Source organism: Equus caballus, chromosome 19, assembly GCF_041296265.1.
Source record: "Equus caballus isolate H_3958 breed thoroughbred chromosome 19, TB-T2T, whole genome shotgun sequence".
Classification (NCBI taxonomy): domain Eukaryota; kingdom Metazoa; phylum Chordata; class Mammalia; order Perissodactyla; family Equidae; genus Equus; species Equus caballus.
The window spans coordinates 55744364-55771259 of NC_091702.1; the positions used below are offsets into that span (position 1 = coordinate 55744364).

General features: G+C 42.3%; 1 protein-coding gene and 1 long non-coding RNA gene across 2 annotated transcripts in view; one reads left to right on the forward strand and one right to left on the reverse strand.

The window, feature by feature from the left end:
* Window positions 1–5607: 5607 nt before the first annotated feature.
* The window catches only part of TMPRSS7 (transmembrane serine protease 7), a 37842-nt gene continuing 16553 nt past the window's right edge, over window positions 5608–26896 (reverse strand). Inside the window, exons 10-18 of the mRNA XM_070242787.1 lie at window positions 22387–22493; window positions 18538–18674; window positions 16550–16657; window positions 14353–14463; window positions 13460–13576; window positions 11875–12046; window positions 10055–10323; window positions 8353–8489; window positions 5608–6489 (exon numbers count right to left, since the gene is read on the reverse strand). Of these exons, the coding sequence (XP_070098888.1) occupies window positions 6319–6489; window positions 8353–8489; window positions 10055–10323; window positions 11875–12046; window positions 13460–13576; window positions 14353–14463; window positions 16550–16657; window positions 18538–18674; window positions 22387–22493 (1329 nt within the window). The 3' untranslated portion in view covers window positions 5608–6318. The remainder of the gene's footprint in view (window positions 6490–8352; window positions 8490–10054; window positions 10324–11874; window positions 12047–13459; window positions 13577–14352; window positions 14464–16549; window positions 16658–18537; window positions 18675–22386; window positions 22494–26896) is intronic.
* Window positions 17991–18881, forward strand: LOC138918992 (uncharacterized). The gene is made up of 2 exons (XR_011428843.1): window positions 17991–18138; window positions 18509–18881. It is a non-coding gene; the product is annotated as an uncharacterized lncRNA (long non-coding RNA).

Consider the following 26896-nt stretch of genomic DNA (forward strand, 5'->3'; position numbering starts at 1 on the left):
TCAGGCAAAAAGACAGTATTGAATGGTGGAGGACACAGCAGGCTCTGGAAGCACGCTGCCCAGTTTAATCCTCTCTCAGAGGGTTCCTAACTGTGGGACCTTGGGCTTCATCTCTCTGTGCCAGAGTTTCCTCATCTGAAAAGTTGGCATAATGTTAGTACCCACCTAATGGACTTGTTGCCAGGATTAAAAGAGTGAATGTCAGTAAAACACTCAGAACAGTGACTGACAGCTAGCCAACATTCATATATGTTGGCTATTATTATTTACCTCTAGGGGGAGGAGTCATAGACCCTCACTGCGCAACCTGAGGAAAAAGCACGTCGACTCCCACACAATCCATAGTTCAGAATTTCTAGTTTCATGAGCCCAGTGTTATGTTTGCTAAGCACAGTGTGTCTGATCATCTCAAGCTTCTGCTCAGAGCAGCCTTGCCCCTACTTCTCACCCCTGCTCCCAACACACACATATGTTGAGACCAGTCTGAAGTGTGGATAGGGTGCATATAAATAAGCTCCACTTCAGAACATGTTGACTTGTGTCCGAAAGTCCGGCCCATCAATGCCTACTGTTCAGATACTGCCTAGATGTGGGGTCTCTAGTTGTCTCTTGCCTGCTGCCAGATCATCTGGCCTTTGGACTCCTCCTGCCTGCTGGATGGGGTTGTGCTCACTGCAGCCACTCAACCGCCTTCCTGCACTGACTTCTGCATTCTCTGCTTCCACAGGCAGATCCTGTAGGAATCACGCTCCACTTTTGGCTGGAATTTTTTTTCTCTCTTGTTTATTTCTTTTTTGTTTATTTCTTTTTTTTTTTTTCGAGGAAGATTAGCCCTGAGCTAACATCTGCCACAAATCCTCCTCTTTTTGCTGAGGAAGACTGGCCCTGAGCTAACATCCATGCCCATCTTCCTCTACTTTATATGTGGGACGCCTGCCACAGCATAGCTTGACAAGTGGTTCACAGGTCCCATCTGGGATCCAAACCGGCGAAGCCTGAGCCACCAAAGCAGAACGTGTGAACTTACCACTCACTGCACCACCGGGCTGGCCCTTTGGCTGAAATTTTTAAGAGGCTTTTAAATGAAGGAGTAAGGGTTAAGGGAAGCAAGAAGGGGTGCTGAGGCACCCAAAGACTAGCAACAGCAGAAGGCCATCTGCTTTCTGCATCTAAATGGGACTGGAGCCTGAGTAAAAACTGGAGCCTCTCAGGATGGGCCCCCTGACAGGCTCTGTAGTCACAAAAAGATGCAGCCACTGCCAAGACTGTGGCCCAGCAGGGAGGAAGCAGAGAGGAAGACGTACTCTGACCTCTCTCCCGACCTGCCAGTCTCCTGCCCATCACTCCCATTGGAAACTGGTGATGGGGACTGGGGGTCGGCCTCCCGGGGCTCAGAGCAGAGCAGAGAACGAATCTGGGTTGCAAAGAGAGAGGAACCTGCACACAGACCATTCCCTGCAATAACTGACATCTAGTCTTCTTTCTCAGGTGTTCCCTAGTCGGGAGACCCCTCTGGTCTGACCACATTCCTCTTCCTGACTGGACCTGACCAGTCCCATTGTATGGCCCCCCACTGCTTTGTATATGCTGTTCCCTCTGCTTGGAATGTTTTTCCTCCCACCCCACCTTCTGCATGGACAACTCCCATTCATCCTTTAAATTCTAATAGAAGCAGATTTTTCCTACTAAACCTTCCCAGACTCCCCTCCTCCACCGGAAGTTATCCACACTCTTCTCTGCTACTGGTGCATGTTGTACCTGTGCTACATACATCACTTATTCAGTCCAGTTTCATCCAAAAAGTAGTACTGAGTGCTTGCTACGTCTTAGGCATTCTTCTGGGCGCTTGAGATATGTCTAAAGAGGCACCGAATAAAAAAGAACCACTGCCATTGGGTGGCTTACATTTAATGAGGGGAAGAAACTTAAACAACATTTCCAAAATATTAGAAGGGGACGTGTGCTGTAGAAAAAAACGTAAAGCCGAGACAGGGAGGACGGAGTGCTGAGTGGTAAAGGGTGGGGGAGGGGGGAAGTTGCAATTATTAGTAGAAGGATCAACTTAGGCCTCATTAAGAAGGTGAAATTTGAGCAAGGATTTAAAGGTAGGAGGCAACTGGCTGAACAGATCTCTGAAAGAAGAGGGAACTCCCGGACAGAGGACCTGAGAGTGGAACCTGCTTGACTTTTACTGTCTGAGAATCCATAAAGAGGCCAGAACGGCTGAAGCGGAGGATGAGCAGTAATCTTTGTCTTTGTCTGTCATTATATCTTTAAACTCCTTGAGGTAGTTCTGTATTCCCGGTACTTAGCTCTGCGTTTAGCCCAGTGCCCTCTGTGAGTGCTGATGAACTCGAATGATGTTCTCAGCAATGACGGTTTGGCAGGCCCAGGGCCTAAGACCCCGACTAGATGCACCAAGACCTCTCAGAATCTGACTCCACCCTTACCCAGAGCCCAGACAACCTTTCCCATAGTGCCGTCGCTGGACTGCAGGAGCTCAGTCTCACTGGGAGAGTCCCTCGTCACGTCAGATGGGTTGCAGCTATCTTCCAGCCTGGTTTCTCCATGAACAGATGTCCAAAATCTCCTTCACTCTCCAGAGGACCAAAAAGCTACTGTTTCCTGTCACAAGCACACTCTACACCAGCTCTCCTGGTGCCCTCTGAGCACCATAAAGCAAGGTCGATGCATCCTTTAATCTGGATTCGGATGCATTTCCAGAATTCCATAAGCTCAGCCGTTGTACACTGTTGACATGCCTATGGCAGAATAGGTTTTGAAGACAAGCAGAGTTAGGATCAAATTTAGACTCTCACTATCTGTGTGTTCTTGGGCAAGTTGTTTACTGTCCATGAGCTTCTTTCCTTATTGTAAAATGATTCCTACTCAGTGGAGTTAGGAGGATTAGGTAAAGTAATTAAAGCAAATGTATTTTTATTTATTTCTGTGCCTGACAAAGCAGAATCTCAATAAGTATCCCCATGTTTTCAATGACTATCAGTGTCTTATAACTAATACCCAACTACCCCAACCCTTTGCACCCAGTGATAAGCTTTGATTCAATATATTTTCTTTTGATATTGATTTGTCTTCCTGTCCTGTCACATTTTCTTGATCACTGACGCTTGCTGACACCTCCCAATGTTACCTGAACTACTTAAATTCTTACCTGCAACCTGTTCCTAATTTCTGGTAACTGTAAATTTCTTAATCTCCAGACAGTTGACCTAGAATGGAGATGAATGTTCCAACCTCTACTTGAGAAGTTTCTTCATCCTGCCAGTCTGACTCCAAACTAAGGATTCAGAATGAGTTAGAGAAAAAGTGCTTCTCTCTGGAGGTAGAACCAGATTTAGATGAATCAACTCCTGAGGAAAGTTAAGGATTTGTGAATGAGGAACCAAATTCTACCTAGATTTGTTTTTGTAATTTTTTCAAAATCCATTTCTGTAGGGGTAGCTTTTTAAAGTGCATTATTCTTTCATAAATAGTTCTTTAAACATGCTTTTTTAAAAGTGTACTGTTTTTGCACAAATATTTATTTTTAATATAATTTAGAATTATTATCAACTCAATTGTTTAGTTTGTTCAAAGAGCCAAATTTAAGTAACATTAAAAAATTGAAACATTCTTGTTACCAAATGTCCTTGGTGTAGCTGACCAGTACAGTCACGAACCACGTAATGACATTTCGGTCAACTACAGAATGCATATAAGATTAATATCGTATAGCCTAGGTATGTAGAAGGCTGTGTCATCCAGGCTTGTGTAAGTACACTCTATGATGTTCACGCAAGGACAAAGTCACCTAACAACGCATTTCTCAGAACATATCTCCATCTTTAAGTGACACATTACTATGTGAGATTTTCAATTTTGCTTTTCTTGTCATAGTACTTGCTCTTCTTTCTTCATCTCCTTTAAGAGCAAATGATTTCCCAAATGGTTAGTGTATAAACCAAAGAATAAAGTAACATCATCAAAGTAACATCACCAAAGCACCAAGGCATCTCATTATCTTCAAATAGGTCTGTGCCTCTTGAAAACACAGTTTGTACCCATACATTGTCAGATGGCAAGCAGTGCTACTCTGAACATCAGTGATTCGGTCAGCCACTCAGGCTAATCAAGCAGAAAACAACTGAGAAATAGTTGGTTGGCTTGTGATGTTTCATTTTGGAGTTTTCAAGGCACTGTGAAGGACAGCAGGAGTCCCTACAAATTCTTCCCAATAGCTTGGCACATGGAAGGACTCCTGTCTGGGTTTATGGAAGCCATTCCACTCTGCCAACTGAACCAGTCTTAGATTTGCCTCCATTCACACCTTTGCAAGAACAAAATGATATTCTCATATCATTCAGGTTCTAAACACATCTTTGGATGAAATAACCAAGTAAGTTAGGTTGGTGTTTCTCAACTCTTTCCCCACTCCTGCATGCTGAGGAACATGCTCCACTCACATTAGCACCAGCAAGTGCTTAGAGCAGTAGCTTGTACGTGTGGTTTGAAAACCCCTCTCTGATGAATCTGATGCATCAAGCCAGCCCTCCTCCTTTGATATCACAAACTCATGCAAAGATTCTGATGTATTTTGCTGAACAGCAATTCTTCACCTTAGAAATGACCATAAGTAAAACGTACAATTCACCTTATACCTAGGTCACAGCAATACCAGGCAAAATAAACCTAGGTTTTAAGGATTGCCAGCCTAATTTGCTCTTCTATATAGTAGATCCAGTAGCTAAGTCCCCCTTGTAAGTTAAGTGGTACACTCTGAATTGCACTATCGCAGAGCCGGTTTACTGAATCCTTAAGGACCTATTCAGACAGGTAACTAAAATGCTTTATCCTTTATCTGAGGGAAACGGTCTTTTAAGAGGAAATCAAAATATGTTCTATGAACTGGAAAATATTCACTATCTCAGGAAAATTATATCCAGATTTCAGTCTTTCTGTCTGATCTGGGAGACGACACCTGTAGCTCTCTCTCCTTTTGCAGTTACATTAAGATTTTCTGAGGTCCCATGAAAGCCATTTTCACTATTCTGGACGCTACTTAAAAATAGCATTGTTATTACTTCTTTGACTTTGTCCCAGGGAAAAGGTATTGTTAAGTCTGGCCTCTGTTAACGAAGAGATCATTCTGAGATCAAGTGTGAAACTCTTTCAATCAAGACCAAAAACTCAATAAATATGATATATTGAGCATGTACTGTAGGTTTACAACTATGCTAAATCTTAAAGGGCCCCGAAAATAAAAGAAAATCTTGGCCATTGGAGTATATAAAATAAACAGAAGCCAGATGATAATATTTCTGAAAAATTTCACTTCCAAAACATTCATCCAAAAATTCTCTTGTCTTTCAACTGCTGACCAACATTATTAAAATTTCCTTAAATTCCACATAAATGCTTTCAATCTAACTATCATGATGCTTCAATCTATCATTTTAGTGAAATTACTAACCATCAGTTTTGTTGGTTGGTTGATTTCTTTCTCTGTACACAATATTTCCACGTGACATGACTGAAGAAAGTCCCCTATAATATAATTAGGAAAAATTGGATTGGAAAGCAATAATATAGATACTTCTGTCAGTAACTGAACTTAGCTTTATTAGCATTGTGAAGGAGCATATGTTGTACATGTAATTTCATGAGAACACTGAAGATCAGGCACGGTTCTTTTAATGGAATTTCTTATTTCAATAAATCAAGTTTGCCTAAATTCTTATAAATATCTATAACTGGAACAGGAACATAAAGTACGGATATCTGAGCATCTCACCCACTTATTTTCTTATTTTAGAAGCTTAGTTCATGACATTATTTTAGGTTTCTTCTATTCCTGAATCACTGGCCTTTGATGCTTAAGAATGAATATAGTTGGGCCAGCCCGGTGGCACAGCGGTTAAGTGCTCACGTTCCGCTTCGGCGGCCCGGGGTTTGCCAGTTTGGATCCCAGGTGCGGACATGGCACCGCGTGCCAAGCCATGCTGTGGTAGGCGTCCCACATATAAAGGAGAGGAAGATGGGCATGGATGTTAGCTTAGGGCCAGTCTCAGAAAAAAGAGGAGGATTGGCAGATGTTAGCTCAGGGCTAATGTTCCTCGGGAAAAAAAAAAAAAAAAGAATGAATATAGCTATATCCTTCACATGGAATAAGATACATATGAATCTCTCTGTCTTCTAATAAATACCAAATGTACAGAATCTGAAATTTGCAGAAAAAATAGTCTCTTTTTATTTATAATTACTGCATGGTTTTTAAAGAATCTATCACATAAATCACAGTCAAAAATCCAACTTGTACGATTACAAAAGAGAAGGGACGTATTTATGAATCCAAGGAACAAAGTTTGACACCCTCGTGTAAACACCAGGAAAGTTTGGTCTTCCACATCCATGTCCCCAGCTAACAATGCCAGTCAAAATCCATTTTCCGTCACTTTTTCTTCGACAAGATAAAGGTCCACCCGAATCTCCCTACACAAGAAGACAATGTAAGTATGAAATACATTTGTCACATGATCATCAATTTTGTCATTATGTGTCTAATGGATTGTGTTCAAAACTCCCATTCTGACGGGTTTTGGCTTGGCTAATTATCATGCAGTTTGGGGAAGTGTCGAGAAATAATGTAAAACTTCTACTGTCACTTTAGAATTATTCTTCTTATCAAAAAGCTGCATTCATCATCAGAAACTTGATTCTTTAAACTAAGCGTAACATTAAAATATTCTTGCAGGGGAAACAACTCCCACATACCCCCAAACAAATAACAAACTTCACTAGTAATAATAATAAGGGCTAACATTTATTTAGTGCAAGCTATGGGCTCAGCACTGTCCCGGGTCATTTAATCCTCACAATAACCTTACAAGGCATGGTCACCTCGGGAGGCTGACCTCTACCTCAGGGCCGTGCACCTTCAGCGGTTGGCTCACAGCCCCAAGGAAAGAAGAGACCTGGTTTAGTTGAGCAGGTCCAATGAAGCAACCCTAAGGCTCACTGGCCAACAGCTGTCACAGACAAGTCACCCCCACTTGAGTGCCCCTCCTTATATCTCAACTCCACAAAAGCAAAGGCTAAAATAATTCAAAGTAAAAGGGCACATGTATATAGTGACAGATGGCAATTAGACTTTGGGAGTGAACATGATGTTGTCTTACAGAAATCGAAATATAATGATGTACAAATAAAAAATAATTCAAAGTTTAAATATAATTCCTGCAGTATTCATCGTTTAAATTATAACATCTGGATTTTTGTTTTCTTATTCTGAAGGATCGGTAAAGCTGCAACTTACTCGGGGGAAAAGATGAAAAAGCATTCAAATTTGCCCCGTATCCCACCCGTACAATTTTGAACGTGATTAGGTAAATGCTGACTACTAGAGAAACTTGGTTCTTTTTATTTTAATTATTGCTACACCAACTCTACTAAGTCTAATTTAACTTGTAAACCCTGGTGGCTCCTTGGAACAGGACTACGTAACTGACCAGTTGCAGGAAGCACCCCAAACATAGTAGCTTTAAGGTTAGAGAGATAAGGGTTCAAATCCCAGCTCAGTTATTCACTTACTAACTGTGTGACCTTGGGTAATGTACTTACCCTCTCTGTGCCCCAGTTTCCTCTTCCATAAAATGGGATGAAAGAATGATTTGAATGAATTTATGTAAAGCATCTAGCACAGTGCTTGCCACAAAATAGGAGATCAGAAGAGAGAAATCATTATCATAATAAGATGAATTTTTGTGGCGGGGTGGCTAAGGTTGTAGAAAGGTGTGGGAACAGCATCCACTGTCTTCTTCATCCTCTACATCATCTGTCTACTTTTGACAATCATATAGACACCTGCATAGATTGGAATCTGAGGCTCAGAGGAATGGCCTCCAAAGGTGACCTCCAATGTTATCAGTCAGGAGGCCTACAAATGAGTGTCCTCTATCACTTCTCCCACTCCTTTCCCCCAGCCTGAGTCAAAAGAGTAAGTGAATAAAACCCTTATTATTTTAGAAGGTAAATGGTTGCTGCTAAGGAATTAGGTAGTAATCCTAAAACACTATGGGTGTGTATGCGTTTTGCTTTGTTTTTTAGTTTTTGATTATAAGGAACTCATAGCAGAATGATAAATGCTGACCTCATTCTCTACATATTGGAGGAAAATACATGGGGACCAGAAAACTGAGTTTTATAGACCCAATTATTTAATCACCTTTCTCTGATCTTAGACAATTGGATTATAATCATAATCTGAATTAAAGGAAACACCTGCCCTAGTTATTTCCCAGTTGGTGTAGATTAAACATGAAAGCATTTATGGGAAGGACATGTTAGATGACTTACTCTGCAAGCATCTCTCTTGCCTGACATGACACCTGCACAGAGCATCCGCGAAGTGATGATGCCATAGGTGGAAACGCAGAGGGTTTGGTCAACGAGCTCTACCTCTGCCTGCTGCAAAACTGGGGAGCCTTTATTGTCTGGAAAACATGGTTGGAAGGAGAAATCATGGTAACGATCACACTTATTCAGAGCTTTATTGGACAATTTACTCACATTATCTCCTTTTGTCTTCAAAATAATTTTTTGAGGTGAATTCTATGATGATCTCCATTTTACTGCTGAAGAAATGGAGGCTAAGGAGGTTGAAGGACTTGCCCAGTGGCACAGACAACGAGCAAGTAACAGAGAAGGATTCAGACCCAAGGTCTGACTCAATCATCTGAGCCACTGCACCAAACTCCTCTGCCAGGTACCTCCTGCAGCAGGACTGTGAGTCAGCACCAGTGACTACCAATACTCGCTGGTCCCGAGGGCCCACCCCTTAAGTGGAGAAGCACAGCTAACATATGCGAGTGTCCAGGGAACATAACAGTTTGGTTATCGCCCTTTCACTTCCTTCTTACCCTGTCTGGCTAAGATGATTCAGAAAAGTAAACACACACACACTCATACTTGTAAAGGAAATGTCTCAGGACAAGTTGGTTGAGTCAACTCTTTCGTCTTGTGAGATACGTAATTAAAGCCCTAAGCACAGTCCTGGTAGGTTATAGGTGTTCAAGCAATTAGCTGCCTTCCTTCACTGGGACCCTGAGACCTTGGCAGGCCCAAACTGGTAGTGAAAATCAGGAGTTCAATAGCTAAATGAAGGCAGCGAACACTTGAGAAGCTGCCTACAATGGGTCTTTAGAGAGTATCAAAGGGTAAGCTTCAAGATTTGTGGAAAATGTGTCTGTCACAAACCCTTGGAAATGACTTCAAGGGAATCTGGGCAGACTGGAAGGTCAAGGGAAAGCATAGCACTAACCCTTGGGGAGATGTTCACAAAGCTTTGGATTCCTCCTCTCGCTATATATTTAGAATCATCTATGAATCTTAGACTGTGAAAAATGTTGACAGGGCAGATATAGGGACTTCCCTACGGTATTGTCTGACCTTTGTGCATAACAAAAAAGATGCCCCCTCTGGGTGGAGGAGTAGTAACAAGGCATCCCCTCTGAGTGGACCAATTCTAGGCTGATGCAACCTCCAGGCCTGAATGTGCAGTCTGGGGAGCTAAGGGCAGGCTGGATCCCAGCCCTCACTCTTATCCCCTGTGCCAGTTGCCCTTGTGATGGACACACTCCCATAATCCTCCAGACAGTTGTCTATGAGTTGACACAGTAGGGTGTGTTTGTGTGTGTATCCTTCTCTTGTTTATGAAAATGAATCGCTTCTTTGGATGAAAGGACACCTGAAAATAAGGAGGAATTGCCCTTCTCCAGTGAAAAACTTAGCAGACCCCTCAGAGTTTGAAGAGGTCCCATACTATCTATCCAATCCTGCCTTGTTCATAGACCCCCCCCCTTATGAAGTGGGTCCCGTTTCTTTTGCGGATAAGGGGCGAACATTATAAAACAGGAATAATAATACCCTCCTCCATCCTACCTCTCAGAGTTGTTAGAGACCATATACAGCAACACTCTCCATGGACCTAAAGCACTCCATCAGCACAAGTTTACATCATCTGGAGGGGAAGGGCATGAGCGCTCACTCAGACACACACCTGCTTCGTGCCTTCGCCCCCAGCCAGTTACCCAGCACTTCTCCCCACTGCGAACTTTCTGGCCAGCGGGAGGGATGCATATTGGCTGAATGAGCTGTTTCAGGGTCTCGGGCCAGGCGATACTGAGCTGTAGCAAGGCAATGTCGTAGTCAAAGGTCTGGCTGTTGTAGTACTCGTGGACCACAATTCTTCTCACCGGGGAGACAAACTTGGCATTGCCCTGCACATACATCCCAAGGTGAGCAGTCCATGGTGTGGGGTCTGACAGCCTAGAAGAAAGGGAATGAAGCACCAAGTCAAATGCTCGAAGGACCGTACATGGCTTGGAAACAAGCACTCCACAGAGAGCTGAGCGCTGCCGAAAGGGAGGCCTGACTTTCAGTCCTGTCATAGTCACTGGCTCTGTCTGCAGACACGGCAAGAAGCATAGCTTTTCCCAGCTTCCTTGTCTCCTCAGGGAAACCAGAGACGAAGTAAGGTGTAGTATGGCTGGAAAATGATATCCATGTTCCAGAAAGTTCCCTCAACCTCATCCTAAGGAAATGCTGGAAATTTTGTTGCCACTGGTATTTCATGAACCACACACAGGTCAAGAGTGTCGGTAAGAAACTAATCTGGTAAATTCTTCCTATTCACGCTAACAATGGAATTTGATGAAGACAGACAGGGCCAGGAAGACAGCAATCTTGGGATCCTTTTGCCAAATTCAAATGATATGAATACCCAGATAGAGTAGAAATCAAAATGTTATAAGCAGGAATTTAATGAAATTCCTTCTTGTCCACTACCACAAGCTTTAAAGCTCATGGCTCTAACTGCTCGAGCATGACCATTCACAGAAGTACCACTCCTGTTAGTCCTTCCAGAACTCTAGTCCCGACCCCCGCGGCCCTGCACAAAGTCACCCAAGGTCTCATAGTCTCCATGTGAGGTGTCCATCTCCACCAGCACAGCAGCTGCTCTGGTGGGGTGAAGAGAATGTGGAAGCTTTGGAAGAAAATAAGGACAGAGCCCAAAGAATGTAGCCCCTAATCAGCTTAGCTGACATCTCCCTGGAGAGCTGGGTGAGCTCACAGGTGGCACTGGGGACCTGGGGGGTATTCAAGTTAACACATTACTTGGAGCAGTTTCATAGCATAAAAGACTAGTGATCAAACAGAAGCATAGCTATTTTGGTCATTAACATGAATCCTGACATTTCCAGAAGAAGTAAATCCTCTAATCACATAAATTCTTTGAAAGACTCCACTTGTAAAAGTTCAGAATGAGAAATCGATGATATTATTTTTGTATCTAAGATTTCAGTAGGTTCCAAATAAGGTTACATTTTAAGCAAAGTTATTTTCCAAGCTTTCCTTTTACCCTTAGCTGGAAGGTTGTCTGCCCTCTAATAATCTCGTTAGCAAGGCAGACAGAGCCCTTCCAGCTCCAACGCTAAGGACCCTTCCAGAATCCCTCTCTCACTCTAAATAGGGATCCCCATGCTCCAGCCATCCTCCAATACCCACTCTCCACACATTCCCATATTCCACATTCTCCACACATTCTCATAGATTGGCTCCCTCTCACTTGAATGCCCATCCTATTTTCTCAACCTAGTAAAAGCCTACTGGTTCTTGATGCTTCCTTTGTGCTCTTCTTTTTTCTTTACATCAATAATACCTAAAAAGAATGTTTGGCACACAATTGGTGTCAAAGAAAACACCAACTGAACTGATTGAAGGTCTCCAACAGGGCGCTTCTTCCCACAACTTGAGGGCGGATGTATCGTTTGTGGCCAGAGAGAGTGTCACATTAGAGTACCGATTGAGATAACCTACCTGTTTCCATGGAAACAGTGGGCGGCAGAGAGAAGCCACTCCCTGGAGATGACTGAGGCTCCACAGTAGGCAACTCCGACAAAGTGGAGGCTGACTTGCCATGGCCAACCCCCTTCCTGCGTGTCGGTGCCCCCGATGATGCGGTGGAGGATGGAGGAACTTCCACTGCAGCCTTTAGGAGAGGAAGGGTCTTATGATTTAAAAGCAGACTTAGAAGAAAAACTGGAAGTTAAGTTGGGTTTAGAGCTGGGCTGGGCACTGACTAACCAGGTAGGCGATTTGAAACCTCCTGCTTATCTACAGAAGAGGCAATATGTGGGTGTGTCTGAACCCAGAACAACAAACCACTCCCTCCATTCTGAATGCAGGCCATGACACAATAAAGCACGTGAGGGGAGGAGGGGACATGTTAGTAACAGCTGCACTGATATGAATGGCAGCCTTGGGGTTTAGGTCCTTAGATACAGAAGAAAAGTTCCAAATGTAACCGAATTAAGAGTGTCTTTGAAGTTGTGCTGATTTGAGAGAAAGCATTTGGGAGAGAATTTGTGAGTCCAAACCAAATGAAAACCTATTAAGAAAAACGAGTGATCAGAGGAATTATTTTCTGGCGTACATAGTATTGGTAGGGGTATGTAATTAACATGTTGCCACATGGTCAATTAGAGACCACATAACTAATAATAACATACGACAGATTATAGTTCTCAGGTCATAGCTAAAGAAAGAACCAGCACTTGATATTGATCATAAGGTAAGGCACAATTAACAAAGTCATCCACTGTGATCCAGTTTCTTTTAATTTCCTCATAGATTTTTTTTTGTTTTTTGGGTGTTTTTTTTGGTGAGGAAGAGTGTCACTGAGCTAATATCTGTGCCAATCCTCTATTTTGTATGTGGGATGCCACCACTGCATGGCTTGATGAGCGGTGTGTGGGTCTGCACCCGGGATCCAAACCTGTGAACCCTGAGCCGCCAAAGCTGAGTGCACAAACTTAACTACTGTGCCACTGGGCCAGCCCATCATAGGGTTTTTATTTAAGATCTCCTCCCTTGATTAAAGTTATTAGAAAGCAAAAGTTCTTGTTACAAACTTCTAGTGTTTTAATGCTTGTTATCAAGAAAAAAGACAGAATTCACTCTAGAGGTTTTTTTGGTTTTGTTTTTTGGTGAGGAAGATTGTCACTAAGCTAACATCTGTTGCCAATCTTCCTCTTTTTGCTTGAGGAAAAGTTTCCCTGAGCTAACATCTGTGCCAATCTTCATGTATTTTTGTGTGTGTGGGAAGCTGCCACAACGTGGCTGGAAGAGAGGTATATAGGTCCATGCCCGGGATCTGAACACGTGAACCCCAAGCCGCTGCAGCAGAGTGCACAAACTTAACCACTACCCCACAGGCCAGCCCCCACTCTAGAGCTTGTATTTCTGAGAAATGACTTCAGATTCAGTTCACCAATATTTACTATTCTTCCCTGGGCCTATGGAAACCTTTACCAAGGGGATTACACCAAGAAGGGAATGAAAATGAAAAACAGGCAAAGGAAGAGGGAATGCAAGGGATTGGCATGACTGTATTTCCACTCACTGCAGCCTTCTTCATCACTCCCATCTGGACAATCCACAGTCCCATCACATTTTGCATTTTGTTTCCTAAGGCAAATATCATTGCTACACTTAAAAGTTCCGTTGTTGCATGGAATGCCTGAAAGTGAACAAAAGAAGAATTTTTTCCAGCCAGAAACAGATTTGAGTGAATGACACTGAACTCCATCTGCAAAGGATGATTTGGCCATGGGATCAGTGTCTGCTGCCCCAGGAAAGATGGCAGAGGGAAATGAAGCAGCCCCACAGTGACCCGTCCCTTCATCACAGCTGAGCCACTGGAAGGCAGGCAGGTGGGAGCACCTGCTGAGAACCAACCCAACAGCCTCTCCTTTCTTCCCCTGTGGGAGGGATGCAAAGCAGTTGGCCATTTCAGTGGCTCAGGCCATGGTCTCTTTGCTACACTTTGTCTTGTTCTCCAAGAAAATTTTTGAGCAAAAATCACCACCATACTCAGTCTTTTCACACCATTGAGGGGTAAAATGGACAGACATCAGGCATTGCAGTACATTTGTTCACAACCCTGGCAGTGTGTGCTTCTGCAGGGGCTAGCATAGTACCTGGCAAGTCCCTCTGTATCAGGCGCTCAGTGTCTCTTAGTTTTGAGCAGCATTAAAAGCAAACAGCAGTGGAAATCTTCCAGTATTCACACACACACACACACACGTGTACACTCCACCCCAGTTAGAGTGACCACTGTCCCACGTCGTCTGGGCCTGAGAGGACTCCAGGGACAGGGGATTTTCAGTGCTAACATTGGGAAAGTCCTGGGGAAACTGGGACAAGTTGATAGCCCTAACCCAACGGAGGGATTTCGATCCTGACTTAGAGGAGTTTCACAGGAAGCGGAGCAGAGGGCAGAGGCCTCTTCCTCACTCTGAGTGCAGTTCTGTTCATCCTGGCCGTCCTCACAGTCCCTGAAGCCGTCGCAGACCAGAGGACCACGCGGCCCAGAGGAGCTGGTGTTGCAGGCAGGTTGAAGAGACACTAGAATGAGAACAGACAGAAGGCTCATGAGCCTGGGACATCAGCTGGAGTCTCTGATGACCCGCAGCGCCCTTCGAAAGGTGCAAATGGTTAAGATGACCAAAATAAAATAAAAAGTGTGTTTTCCTCAAAACTGACCCCTCCGTGAGGAAAAGCAGATGTTTAAGCTTTGGTGTAATTCCTAGCACTTTGACTTTGTTGGATCTGATTTTTGCTTTTGTGTAAATGTGTTAAACTCTGGCAGTTTGTTTATTTAATAGCAATTAAATGCATCATAAGATTTCATTTTAGGGAAAATAAAAACCATAAGCTGTTATCAAAACTGAACTTGTCTACCTTCCTAAACAAAGAGAGAGTGTCCTGAGATTGGTGATTTTGTCCTATTCATCTCTGTACCTCCATCCCTTGACCAAACAGTAGGTGCTCACCAGAGCTTTGCTGAATAGATTAGTGAATGCAAGATCTTAAAGGACAACAGCCTTGTGGTCTACGTGTAAGGAAAACTCCCTTTAAAACGATTTCATCCTGAGAGACCCATTTCCTGAATTAGGAAACACCAGTGTAAACCGATCACGATTTTCTTCTTTGCAGTATTTTCGTGAAGTGCCTGTATACCAGGGAAGGGCACAGCATGTCAGCAAGCGCTCTTAGGAGCTATGATTCCTGAGATGTTTCTGAGTTTATAAAAGTTATCATTTTTTTTATCTTTTTCTGTTTTTTCAGAGGTCTCTCTTATGAGGGGCAGCAGGGAGCCTGAAATAGTTCATCAAGTCTCTGAGAATGCCTCATTGACTTCTAGAGAATAACTTTCAAAATGGCGTGAGAAAAAATGATTACCAAAAAACAGTCCTTGTTATAAAGTAATAATAATGACTTTTGTTTGGAGCATGATAGCAGGGAATAATAATAATGTAAAAAACAAAAGCAACCTCAATCACTATGCAATGGTGAGTATTTACTTTCCTAAGAAACAGAAGACCCTATAGATTGAAAAGTTTAATAAACCATAAGTTAAGAGGGCTTTATTTTGCTTTGTCAATTAAAAAAAGAATGTAGAGTCACAGGTTATTTTTCATGAGTATAGTTTTTTTCACAGTTATGTTATATTCACTGTAATATTTCTCTAAGAATACGAAAGACATTAAATAGTTTCACCATGGCAATTGTATTTTAATTAATCTCTGGGTCTTTAGGAGAAAGAGTTGCCAATGGTGTCATATGGTCCAGTGGACTATCCTCCCCATATTGTTCCCTGAAACTGGAGATAGATTCAGGAATTAAGTGCAGATAGTAATGAAAAACCAAGACAGATTCTCTGTCTAAAATAGGAACATCCAATACCCCAGCCGTTAGTTGTTACCAATGTGATGTCGATGCACACTAGACAGGTTTAAAAAAAATTTCTTTTATTCACAACACCAGCGCTCCACAAATGAGCATGCTCAAAGAGCTTACTTCTCTACAGCTTCTGAGCTTTCTCTAGATGAAAGACCTGTGCTTTAGAATGGGGTTGTTACGTTTCAGATTGTGGTTGATCGATTGATTAGCCACAGATCCTCACTTCCTGTGGTAGTACTATGCACCCCACCCTTGCCATGGCCCCAAGGCGTGCAGAATGAAATTCCCTGCCCCTTGATTATGGCCTCAGCTATCCGACTCACCTGCACTGCTGGAAGACGACACAAGTGATGGTGTGCCAGTTCCACGCCCGGGACTTAGAAGGAACCATGTGCTTTTGCTCACCCCTCCTCTGCCTCTACCATTGCCACGGCTAGCCCACTAGCTCAATGAGGAAAAGAGCCATAAGGAGTAGACTGGACCCCAACCTGCCATGAACCAAGCTCAGGAGGACCCACTGCTTCAAGCAGAGCCATCCAGCTGAACCCAGCCTAGATCTATCAAATCCCAGACAACCCACGCACTATGACCCAGAATAAATGACTAGTGTAAGCCACCGAATTTTGAGCTAGTTTGTTATGCAGCAAAAGACAACAGCTCCAAAGACCCCGGATACACACCAGCTTCAACGATGGCCCTGACAAGCTATTCATTCATAAGATAGTCATAGCAAAACTTGAATACCCACCACAGAAAAGTTCATCACTTTCGTCAAAGCAGTCATTTACTCCATCACACCGCTGGGCCTGAGGGACACACAAACCGGAGGAGCATCTGAAAGATGCGACAGGACAGGCTAGAAACAATAAAAAATAGGAAATCTTGTGTGGGTCCCTAAAAGTCACCAGACCACATCAACAAAGAAATGTGCAGTGATAAGTGGTTGAGAAGTTGGCAATACAATTTCTCCACCAAACCAAGTCTATAGGTGGGCACTGAAAGACAAAAAAGGAGAATTTAGGAGGGCGAAGAAAGCAAGCAAATCCACCAGAAGCTCTGAGTCACTGTTGTGTCCAGGTCGCAGGTGCCGTCACACTCCTACTACCTCCATCCTCGACTCGGCAATCGGGCTGCATCACAGACTTGAAGAAAGGGAAAGCTGCGAGGTCCCTCAGAGTCCAGCACACTAAGTGTGCCAACTCTAGACTCCCCAGGGAATTATAAATGGGCTTCTGATGTCTCTGAATCTTTATGATCAGACGCATTACTCTGAGGAGCCTGTGCCTTTAATTACATTTTCAAGTGATCTCTGTTCCAAAATATATTAGGAACCACTGACCTTAGAAACTTGAGCCTAGAGAATTAGTGACTGGCCTCAAAACTCATGACTCCTGCTTCCTACCTCCCAGTTCACTTCACCCAGGCTACTCATTGAAGATGCAATACTGCCTGGTCTTCAATAATTAATCCTGGGCTTATAACTAAATAAATAGAAATAATAAACCCTTCCTCCCTGATATACTCTGAATGTTTGCATCCCCCGCAAATTCATATGTTGAAATCCTAATGCTCAATGTGATGGTATCCTTTGGGAGGTGATTGAGTAATGAAGGCAGAGCCCTCATGAATAAGATGAATGCCTTCATAAAAGAGACGGAGAGAGCTCCCTCACCCCTTCTGCCGCGTGAGGATACAACGAGAAGTCTGCAATTCACAGAAAGCCCTATGCCAACCGTGCTGGCATTCTGACCTCAGATTTCTAGCCTCCAGAACTGTGAGAAATAAATTCATGCTCTTTATAAGCCACCTAGTGTGCGGTATTATGTAATACTAGCCTGAACGGACTAAGTCTCTCCCTCGGTACGAAAGAAGGGTGGAGAGGGCTGGTCAGGTCAACCGCTATCTTAGCGTCACACAACGGATGGAGAGCTCCTAGAAAATATTCATGGTTTGAAAAAATAAAGTGGCTTCTATTTACTTGTATCCTTGCTGGAAACTGGAGCATTCTGACATTCAGAAGTGTAATATTCCGAATCCAGAAGCAGGTATTTTGGGGACTGCTAAGAAGAAAGGTTCTAAATGAGTTTTCTCTCAACTCTTGTCCTCATGGACTCCTGAGTAGTTAACTCTTACTTTTCCCCTTTTAAAACGGGTCGAGAATTTCCTGAGTCGCTATCTTTTCTCCCCAGCTCTAACGACTTCCCTCAGACAGTGCCTTTTCTACTGACCACTTCCTGGCCTTGCTCCAGCACTTTCCAGTGTGAAGCTCAGCACGCTGAGCGCTGCTATTTGAACCCTCCTTGACCGACCAGCTCTCCCCATGTGTCACAGGCCAAGGTGAGTCACAACTGTCACCCTTCCTTCCACCAAACGCCGGTTTAAATCATATTTACAAAGACTTATGACTAGCAAGAAGGAAACCAAATCAAGAAATGGGCTTGCCCTATATTTCAGGAATAATGTAAGAAAATATTTTTTAATTGTACCAATTATATTTCTTCTATAATTTAAACTATAGTGGTAATAAATACATAATTTTATAGATTATTTATTACGCATTTTGTCTATATTATATATATTTATAATTTGTTGATGTATTATTATAAAAAATACAATAGCAAAGAGCAGAAATAAAGCAGTTTTCATTCCTTAAATTTTCAAACTTTAGAGTTATACAATGTTAGCTTCCATGTAACCATTTATTAAGGTTTTCTAAGGAGCTGATCCCAGGCTTACGTTGACTGATGTTGTAACTGCCATACTCCACGAGAAGCGGCTTATCGGAAAGCCTTGAACTACACTGAAGCTGAACATGGACGAGCGGGCGGGGCACTCGAAAAATCGTCTGATGATCCATGTAGGAGCCACAGTACCTGAGGAGACAAGGTGAGGGAGCACAGCATGAGGGTCTGTCAACTGCATTCCCATCCGCAGTGAATTCCTAATACTTTGGTCATTTGGGCTTCATCAGCGGAGACGCTCACGGCAGAGCTAAGGGGAGTCATCCATTCTATGCTGGTGACCGGGACTAACTTCTGCCTCGATTTTCTCCTCTGCTAAATAAAACAATAGCAATACTACGGACTATCTGGTACCACTGCTGTCCTCACTAACACTTACAATCAGAAGAAATATGGGTTTAATTCTCCTAATCCTCTCTCTTTTTTTGGCGTAACTAGCTGTGTAACATGAATTGCCCACAAACCTTTCTATAGATCAGAGTGGAATCCATGAGCTGGGGTTGAAAATATGCAAACAATCCCGGCAACACTTAAAGCAAAAGACAACAATATTATTTCAATCTAAATTGGAAGCTCATGTGCACTTTAGGGCTTGTCCTTGGCAAAATTTCAAAGTGGTAATGTCTGTCTATAATATTTACCCACCCTGATTTTTCTTACTTCTCATCACCTAAGAGAAAATGTCCCTCTTGTTAGTGATTATTGTTATATGAGCACTGTGGTTGGGGGAACACGAAGTATTATCACACTGGGGGCCCGTGGTAAATTAGGATCTGCACTGTTTGGGCAAGTCTCTTCCCAGGTGAAACCTCCAAGGTCTCAATGGGAAACAGCAGACACAAGGCTTCAGGGGGTACGTCCTCCACTGGAATCTGTGAATAACAATCACTCCAGGCCCTCAAAGCACTTGGGAATCCTCATTTTCCATGGATGAGACACTGGCGCTCAGTGGAAGGAGCACCGAGGTAACCTGTGATTTTCAGGTTCAAAGGAGGAAGGCATTCATGTATATTTCAGGAAGAATCTTTTGCAATTGGCTGAAGTTCAGGACTGATGGGCTGATAGACCAGCTCCTGGGATACGAGGAAGAGATAGCAGCTGCAGGTGGCCACCTGGCCAAGTGGAGGCCAGCGTCTGAGACCCAGCTGAAAGCCAAGTCAAGCTTTGGGGGCCAGGATCTACTCTAGGTGGTCATCTTGGGATCAGAATCCTGTGTTCTGAAAACATGATAACTGTTATCTGTGTCTCATAGTGATTTTGTTCATGCTTTCCATTAACATTTACTGGAGTTTTCCTGAAAAGATGAGCATCATGTGGATGTTAAGGAGGAATCAAGACAAAAGAGATCTTTGAATCCATGCCTGGGCTAGAGTTTAGAGAGGAATGGTATGTGATGGGGCTGGGCAGTAGCTAATGGAATGAAAGTTTTAAAAAACGGAGAGGTTTGAGAAACACAGCAAGAGTTAGTTTACGCGTACAGACATGTGACAGGTAAGACAACTGAAACATAAAAGGGTGAAGTAATTTGTTAAATTTCTGATAGAAGGAAAATAGAAGCAGGATTAGGACACAAGTTCAGTAGCACTTTCTAGCACACCATCAACCTTCCCCTCAGGAACTTTGCTTTGCAAAATATTTGTAAAAAGGCCATCCACTTCTTCAGGGTTCATGTACTGCATTCGAGCTGCCCTGAGCATACACATCCCACAGCCATGTTTGCTGAACTCAAGATTCCCAAGCTTCCTGGTGTCAGCATCACTTTTTCTTCCCTCCCCATTAAGGACCCAATGCCTTTAGCCTAACTTATCAGCAAGGTGTCAGAAATTAGCTCAATTAGAGCCTTTCCTTTTTAGATGAAAAAGCCTGATAATGGTAAGGGCTGGCATTTTAAATCCTAAGGATGCAACTAACATCAAAAGAATCTGATAGGATTTCAGCCAGCTCACAAGACAAAGTGAAGAGCTGGCCCTTCAGGGGAAGTAGGGCACAGAGCATTCCTGGTACTGCCTGGGAGGAGACCCTGTCTGTACTTTGGCAGCAACACATTGTGGGTAGTAGTGTCACCAACTGGTTGCCCCGACGAACTCAAGGGTGGGGAAGGAAGCATTTAATAGTTTTTCCAAATTGTTTTTTCCTTTCATCGTGTTAAGGAGATGCACCAACTACCCTGAACCAGACTAAGCCTCACCATGGGAGCTATGCCTATGACCTTTGGCTTATTTTTAATGCTCAGATCTCTCCAGGAGGAGCTTAGGCCTTATTACCATCCCCTGCAGTGTATGTGGAAGCTTGTTTTCCAACTGAGCCTGCACAAGCAAATACCCACCTCTCCCTTTTGAATATTCATTCCCCATCTGAAATAAATGTCTCTGCTTCCCTTTGTTTGGGGACGCCATGACTCTGGAAATGATTCCTCATAGTCTCCTATTTGCTGCAAATATACGTTACTTTGTGAGATGACTAATTCTGGTGGAGAGTCTGATTTCACTCGCCAGGAGGGAACCCACTTTGGTTTCAGTAACAGTAGGAGTTGTCACTTAGGGAAAAAATATATATATATGTCATTTTCAAAGTACAGCTTTATTTTAGGCATACAACTTTACAAAAGATTTGTAAAGATTTGTTGTCTGGACCTCTAACTAAATATCTAAAGCTTGGGATTTCTAAATATCTAAATATCTAAATTTCTAAATATCTAAAGATTTGGGATTTCTATAGCATTTATCCATCCAACATCATTTCCAACGTTATTAATCTTATCAATCATATTAATAACAGCTAATATTTTTGGTGTGTGGTATGCATCATTTCACTGAAGATTACCAAAAACAGAAAGAAAAAGCCCACCAAATTAAGCAGGAATTATTACCTCATTTTACATACTGAAAGTCAAAATAGTTAAATAATTTGTCTGAGTTAATGAAGCTACTAAATAATAGGGCTCAAATTTGAACCCAAGTCTTCTGTCTCCTACATAATAGACCCTTGATTCAAAAATACTCCCCAAAGGAGTACAAGCCATATCTTAATAATGAATCCAGGAATGCCTTTAAATCAGATAAGATCTATTCCAATGAAGACAGGACCAATGACTATTTAGCAAGTGATCTAAGAGTCTAAAGGAAATGAAAGAAGGTTGTTCAGGAAAATCATTTAGAAAGGGAAGGTTTCATTCATGGAATAACAATGAACAAAGAATTTGCAGGTAAATCCCTTCAGCTAACTTCACAAGGATTCTTATCTCAAAGTAAACTGAGAAGTTCTTCTGCTGCACAGACAGAGCAGCCTATATTCTTTAGTGTAAGACCCTTTATAACTTTAGAAGCAAATAAACAATAACAACAACTAAAGAACAAATTAAGGCTGAGAGTGAGCGCCTATTAGGTCGGTCCAGGAAGCCCAGGCATCTGGATTTCCCTCAGCCTTTCTGATCAGCCTCAACCCATGTCCCAGCCTCAGGATATAGTCAGGCCAACTGGGTCTTTCCCACTGCACAGAATTGGTTAATGGTTTCTAACTTTTGGACCACCAAGACTCCTATTTACTATTTTCCTCCATAGCTCTATGGTTTGAAAGACTTTATCTGCCAAACTTCCTTTGTAAAGTATACATGTGCACATCAATAAGGTGCCCAGCAGCATAGAGCAGGGGTGGAGCAAGGACTTGGGAACCAGAAGGCATGAGTTTGACTCCTGGCTTAATCACTTATGAACTGAGTGACCTTGAGCAAGTTATTTGACTCCTGTATATAATAAAGTGTAAAGTCTTTGGGGACAAGGAATCCAAGACTTTGAACCTCTGGGTAAGGCTTTTCCTCAGATTCCCCCACATGGAGATCACTTACATGTGCTCATTAATTTCCCACCATCCATGGTCACAGCCTTTCACACTCTTCTGTGTTATTGAGTAGTTATGGAACTTCAGTGCTATGCCAAGAGTTGGTAGGGGAGCCTGTGAAAAACAAATGTAAGTCAGAAAAATGCTTCAGTGGAAGGACATGTTTCAAGCAAAAATTTCCTTGCTCACTCAGAACTCATTTCCTTGGCTTGCTGTATTAAGAGCATTTTATTCTTTGTGTCGTTTGGCCTTTGGTGGGGTAGACCAGTTCCCTGAACAAACGGAGATGAGGAGGAGAGCATGATAGAGAGGAAAGTGGGCCATCTAGTGCTCAGGGAGCAGCTGTTAGGCCCCCATTTGAGCTGGATGACACAGGACACATTAGATCAGATTTCAATTTCCTTCTATTAAGTGAGCTTAACTTTGAAAACTCCCACTTGCTAATGAGTGTGCACACTTTCCTCCTTCAATGACAACAATGGAGTTTATTTAAAGCACTATTCAAATTCTTTAGATAAAGGAGAAATGAATCAGCATCCTCTTCATACTAAACCTGGGTATTCCTGAAGGCAGTTACTGAGTCACCTCCAGGTCTTCTTAGAAGAGATCGAACAAGAGAAGGAGCTGCCTGTGTGATACATGCACACGTAAGCATGCACACACACACACACACACAAAGAGTACACCACTGACCTTTCTATGGCATCTGATGACACGCACATACGCTGTGTCTGATATGCCACTGATGTTTTACTTAAGAGAGAGTTCTTACATTTCCAGGGAATAGAATTTTAGTTTGTCCATTTTCAAGTTTTCTAATTCTCTCTTAATTAGATGAGATTATTTAGTGCTTATACTCCTTTTAATTTTTTAATTTATTAAGGACTTTGTTGTAATCAAATTTATGAATGCTTCAAGGTCATTTGAAAAAAAGAGAAATTTATGTTTGTATATCTATTACCATACTCATTATTTGTATGGTCTAATGTCCATCCTAGACTTATCTCTTGTCCCTTACTATGGCCATCATAAACCAAGCAAAAAGAATTATAATCTCTTAGTTAAACATTGTCCATGTCTCTTTGTATTTCCTACAGGTTTTGATTTATGAGTATTAATGTCATGTCATTTGATGCATTGATAATCGTCATAATTAGATCTTCATGAGGCTAACCCTTTTGAGCATCATAGCTCGCCTTTCTTTTCTCACTGAATGCTCTGAGCCCAGCATTGCTGGGCACTAAGCCTTAGCTCCCTGCTCTTTGTTTGTTTCTTTTTGCCTGGTAGGACATTGCCCATCCTTTTGTTTTCAGTGTTATTGAGTCACTTTTTTATTCACTTTGTCTTTTGAAGACAACGTACAGTTAAGTTTTAGGTAGTATTTTGTGATTCTATCCTACTCTCTTTTCCTTTTTTTAAATTGAAATATGATTGACATATAACATTATATTAGTTTCAGGTGTACAAAATCATGATTCGATATTTAGATATATTGCAAAATGATCACCACAATAAGTCTAGTTAACATCCACCACCATACAGAGTTACAAATTTTTTTCTTGTGATGAGAACTGCAAGATCTATTTTCTAAACAACTTTCGAGTACACAATATAGTATTAGTAACTATAGTCACTTTGCTGTACATTACATGCCCAGGACTTATATATTTTATACCTAGAAGTTCGTACCTTTTGACCCCTTTCACCCATTTTGCCCACCCCCCTACCCCTTGCCTCTGGCAATCACCAATCTGTTCTCTGTATCTACGAGTTTGCTTTGGGGTATGGAGGCGTTTCAACTCCACATATGAGTGAGATCATACAGTATTTGTTTTTCTCTGTCGTACATATTTCATTTAGCATAACGCCCTCAGGGTCCACCCATGTGGTTGCAAATGGTAAGATTTCCTTCTTTTTTATGGCTGAACAATATTCCATTATATATATATATGCCACATCTTCTTTATCCATTCATGCATTGCTAGACACTTAAGTTGCCTCCATGTCTTAGCTATTTTAAATAATGTTGCAATGAACATGGAGGCGTAGATATCTTTTCAAGTTATTATTTTCATTTCCTTTGGATAAATACTCAGAAGTGAAATTGCTGGATCACATGGTAGTTATATTTTTAATGTCTTTTTCTTTTAATAGATGAATTTTACCCAATGATTTTTATTGTTTTGACAGACATTTGGTTTTTTAGTTATGTCACCATATTTTATAATTTCTTTATTGTGAGTGTGTGCTTCTTTCTTACATGTATTTAAATATAGTAGTCCTACCCCCTCAACCTACCTTTGAGAGGGAATGAATGGGGCACTTTATGTCTCTCATTTAAACATCACAACAACATGGATAGGCAGGTAATATGATTCCCATTTTACGGAAGAAGAAACCAAGACTAACCAAAGATAAGTAGCTTCTTCAAGGTTAGGAAATGCAAACCAGAGATTCAAACCAGTCTTGCCTTTCTCTGGAAGATATCCTTTCCTCAGAGTATCGTGCTGCCTGGAAGCCACTGGGGGGGACTCAAGAGGAACAGGATTGTCTTATGTTCACCAAAAGCCAAGGGCTCATGGGAACACACATCAATTTTTTCCCCAGTCTTGCCATCTGATTATTTCTTCACATTAAAGAAAAAAATAGGGGCCGACCCGGTGGCGCAGCGGTTAAGTTCGCATGTTCTGCTTCTCAGCGGCCCTGGGTTCACCGGTTCGGATCCCGGGTGCGGACATGGCACTGCTTGGCATGCCATGTTGTGGTAGGCATCCCACATATAAAATAGGGGAAGATGAGCACAGATGTTAGCTCAGGGCCAGGCTTCCTCAGCAAAAAGAGGAGGACTGGCAGTAGTTAGCTCAGGGCTAATCTTCCTCAAAAAAAAAAAAAAGAAAAAGAAAAAAATAGGTGCAAACTGAGAGATGGTAAATATCTTAACCAATGTAAACTTTATATTCCAATGCAATCCTCCACCAAGAAGCTTCATCACACCAAAACAAAGTGGGTTTAAATGCACCACCACCCTCCAATCCACAAAGCCTCTCCACAGGGAAAGGAAATAAGTCCCCTTGCATACTGATTCCCCTGACAGAATTGCCCACAATTCCACATTTGGACTCACATTGGACAAAAGGCACTGCTGATATTAACCTGCCCGACAAATGGAGTGATGAGGTGCAGTTTCACAAAGTATTGCAAGCTTTTTCGACAAATGAACAAAAAAATAAAACTGCTAAGTACACTATTTCCTTCTATGCCCTGTATTTTCTGTTCCCATTGACCAACCCTTGCCTTTCTTTAACCGAGTAAGAGGAAGAGTTCTCCTAATCTGGACTTGCTATGTTTAAACATTTCTCTAGCCAGTGGTGGCCACCAGATGCAGGACATGCTGTATCTCTCACTCATCCCTAACTCGCCAGCGGTTGTGTATACACAACTCAAGAACCCACCTTAGATGATCACTGGAAACTTCTGTGGCAATGATGCTTGCCACAGACGCAGGAAAGAGGGATTCAGCAGGCCCCACAGTAATGGGGCCATGTATGATGCTTATGTCTTATGTTTTACGTCTTGTGGACCTAACTTGGATGATGCTGTACTGACGACATCTGTGAAAAAACAATTCAAACTACTCTCCATTTTTTTTCTTCTAAGATTCCATAATAAAATTGATTAGTAGGAAAACAAAAACAAGGAAGGAAGAGGGAGGTAAATCTTAGCTAAGTGACTGTTATGAAACATACGGAAGCTGAACATCCTTAGGAACCCAGGAAAGGAGCGGGGTGGTGCTGAATTTATTTATGGAGGGGGCGTGATTGCATTTAATCCTACCTGGATCACTTGCTATTTGAATGGCCTCTGGCAAATGATTTGCCCCCATCTCTATTTCCTTATTTATAAAGTGTGACCAGAGTATCTCTCCTCTGTCAAAGGTATGTTTTAAAGATTAAATAAAAATACATATGTTGAAAACACTCAAGTAGTAAACAGGGGCCGGCCTGGTGGCATAGCAGTTTTAAGTTCACACACTCTGGTTCAGCGGCCCGGGGTTTGCAGATTTGGATCCTGGGCACAGACCTATACACAGCTCATCAAGCCATGCTGTGGTGGCATCCCACATACAAAATGGAGGAAGATTGGCATGGATATTAGCTCGGGGACAATCGTCTTCACAAAAAATAAAATAAAATAAGTAAAAATAAAGTACTAAACAAATGTGGACAACATATCATAAACCTCCTCCTACCCCTGCAGTCTGTAAGCCCTGTGAGAGCAGGGACTTTGTTTGCTGTAGCTGCTATGTGTGCCACATGGTGCCCGACAGTAGCAGACATCCAGTAACCATTTGTTGAATGGATAAGAGAGCTTGGGAGAAGAATCAGATGGACTTTAAGTTGGAACAAGAGTTAATCCTTCTCAGATAAATAAGACCTTAAAAACTAAGCTGAAAGTGAGTTTGCACAGGAGATTGAATGCTCTTCAATTTGGAAATCAGGCCAGGCACTAAGAAGGAC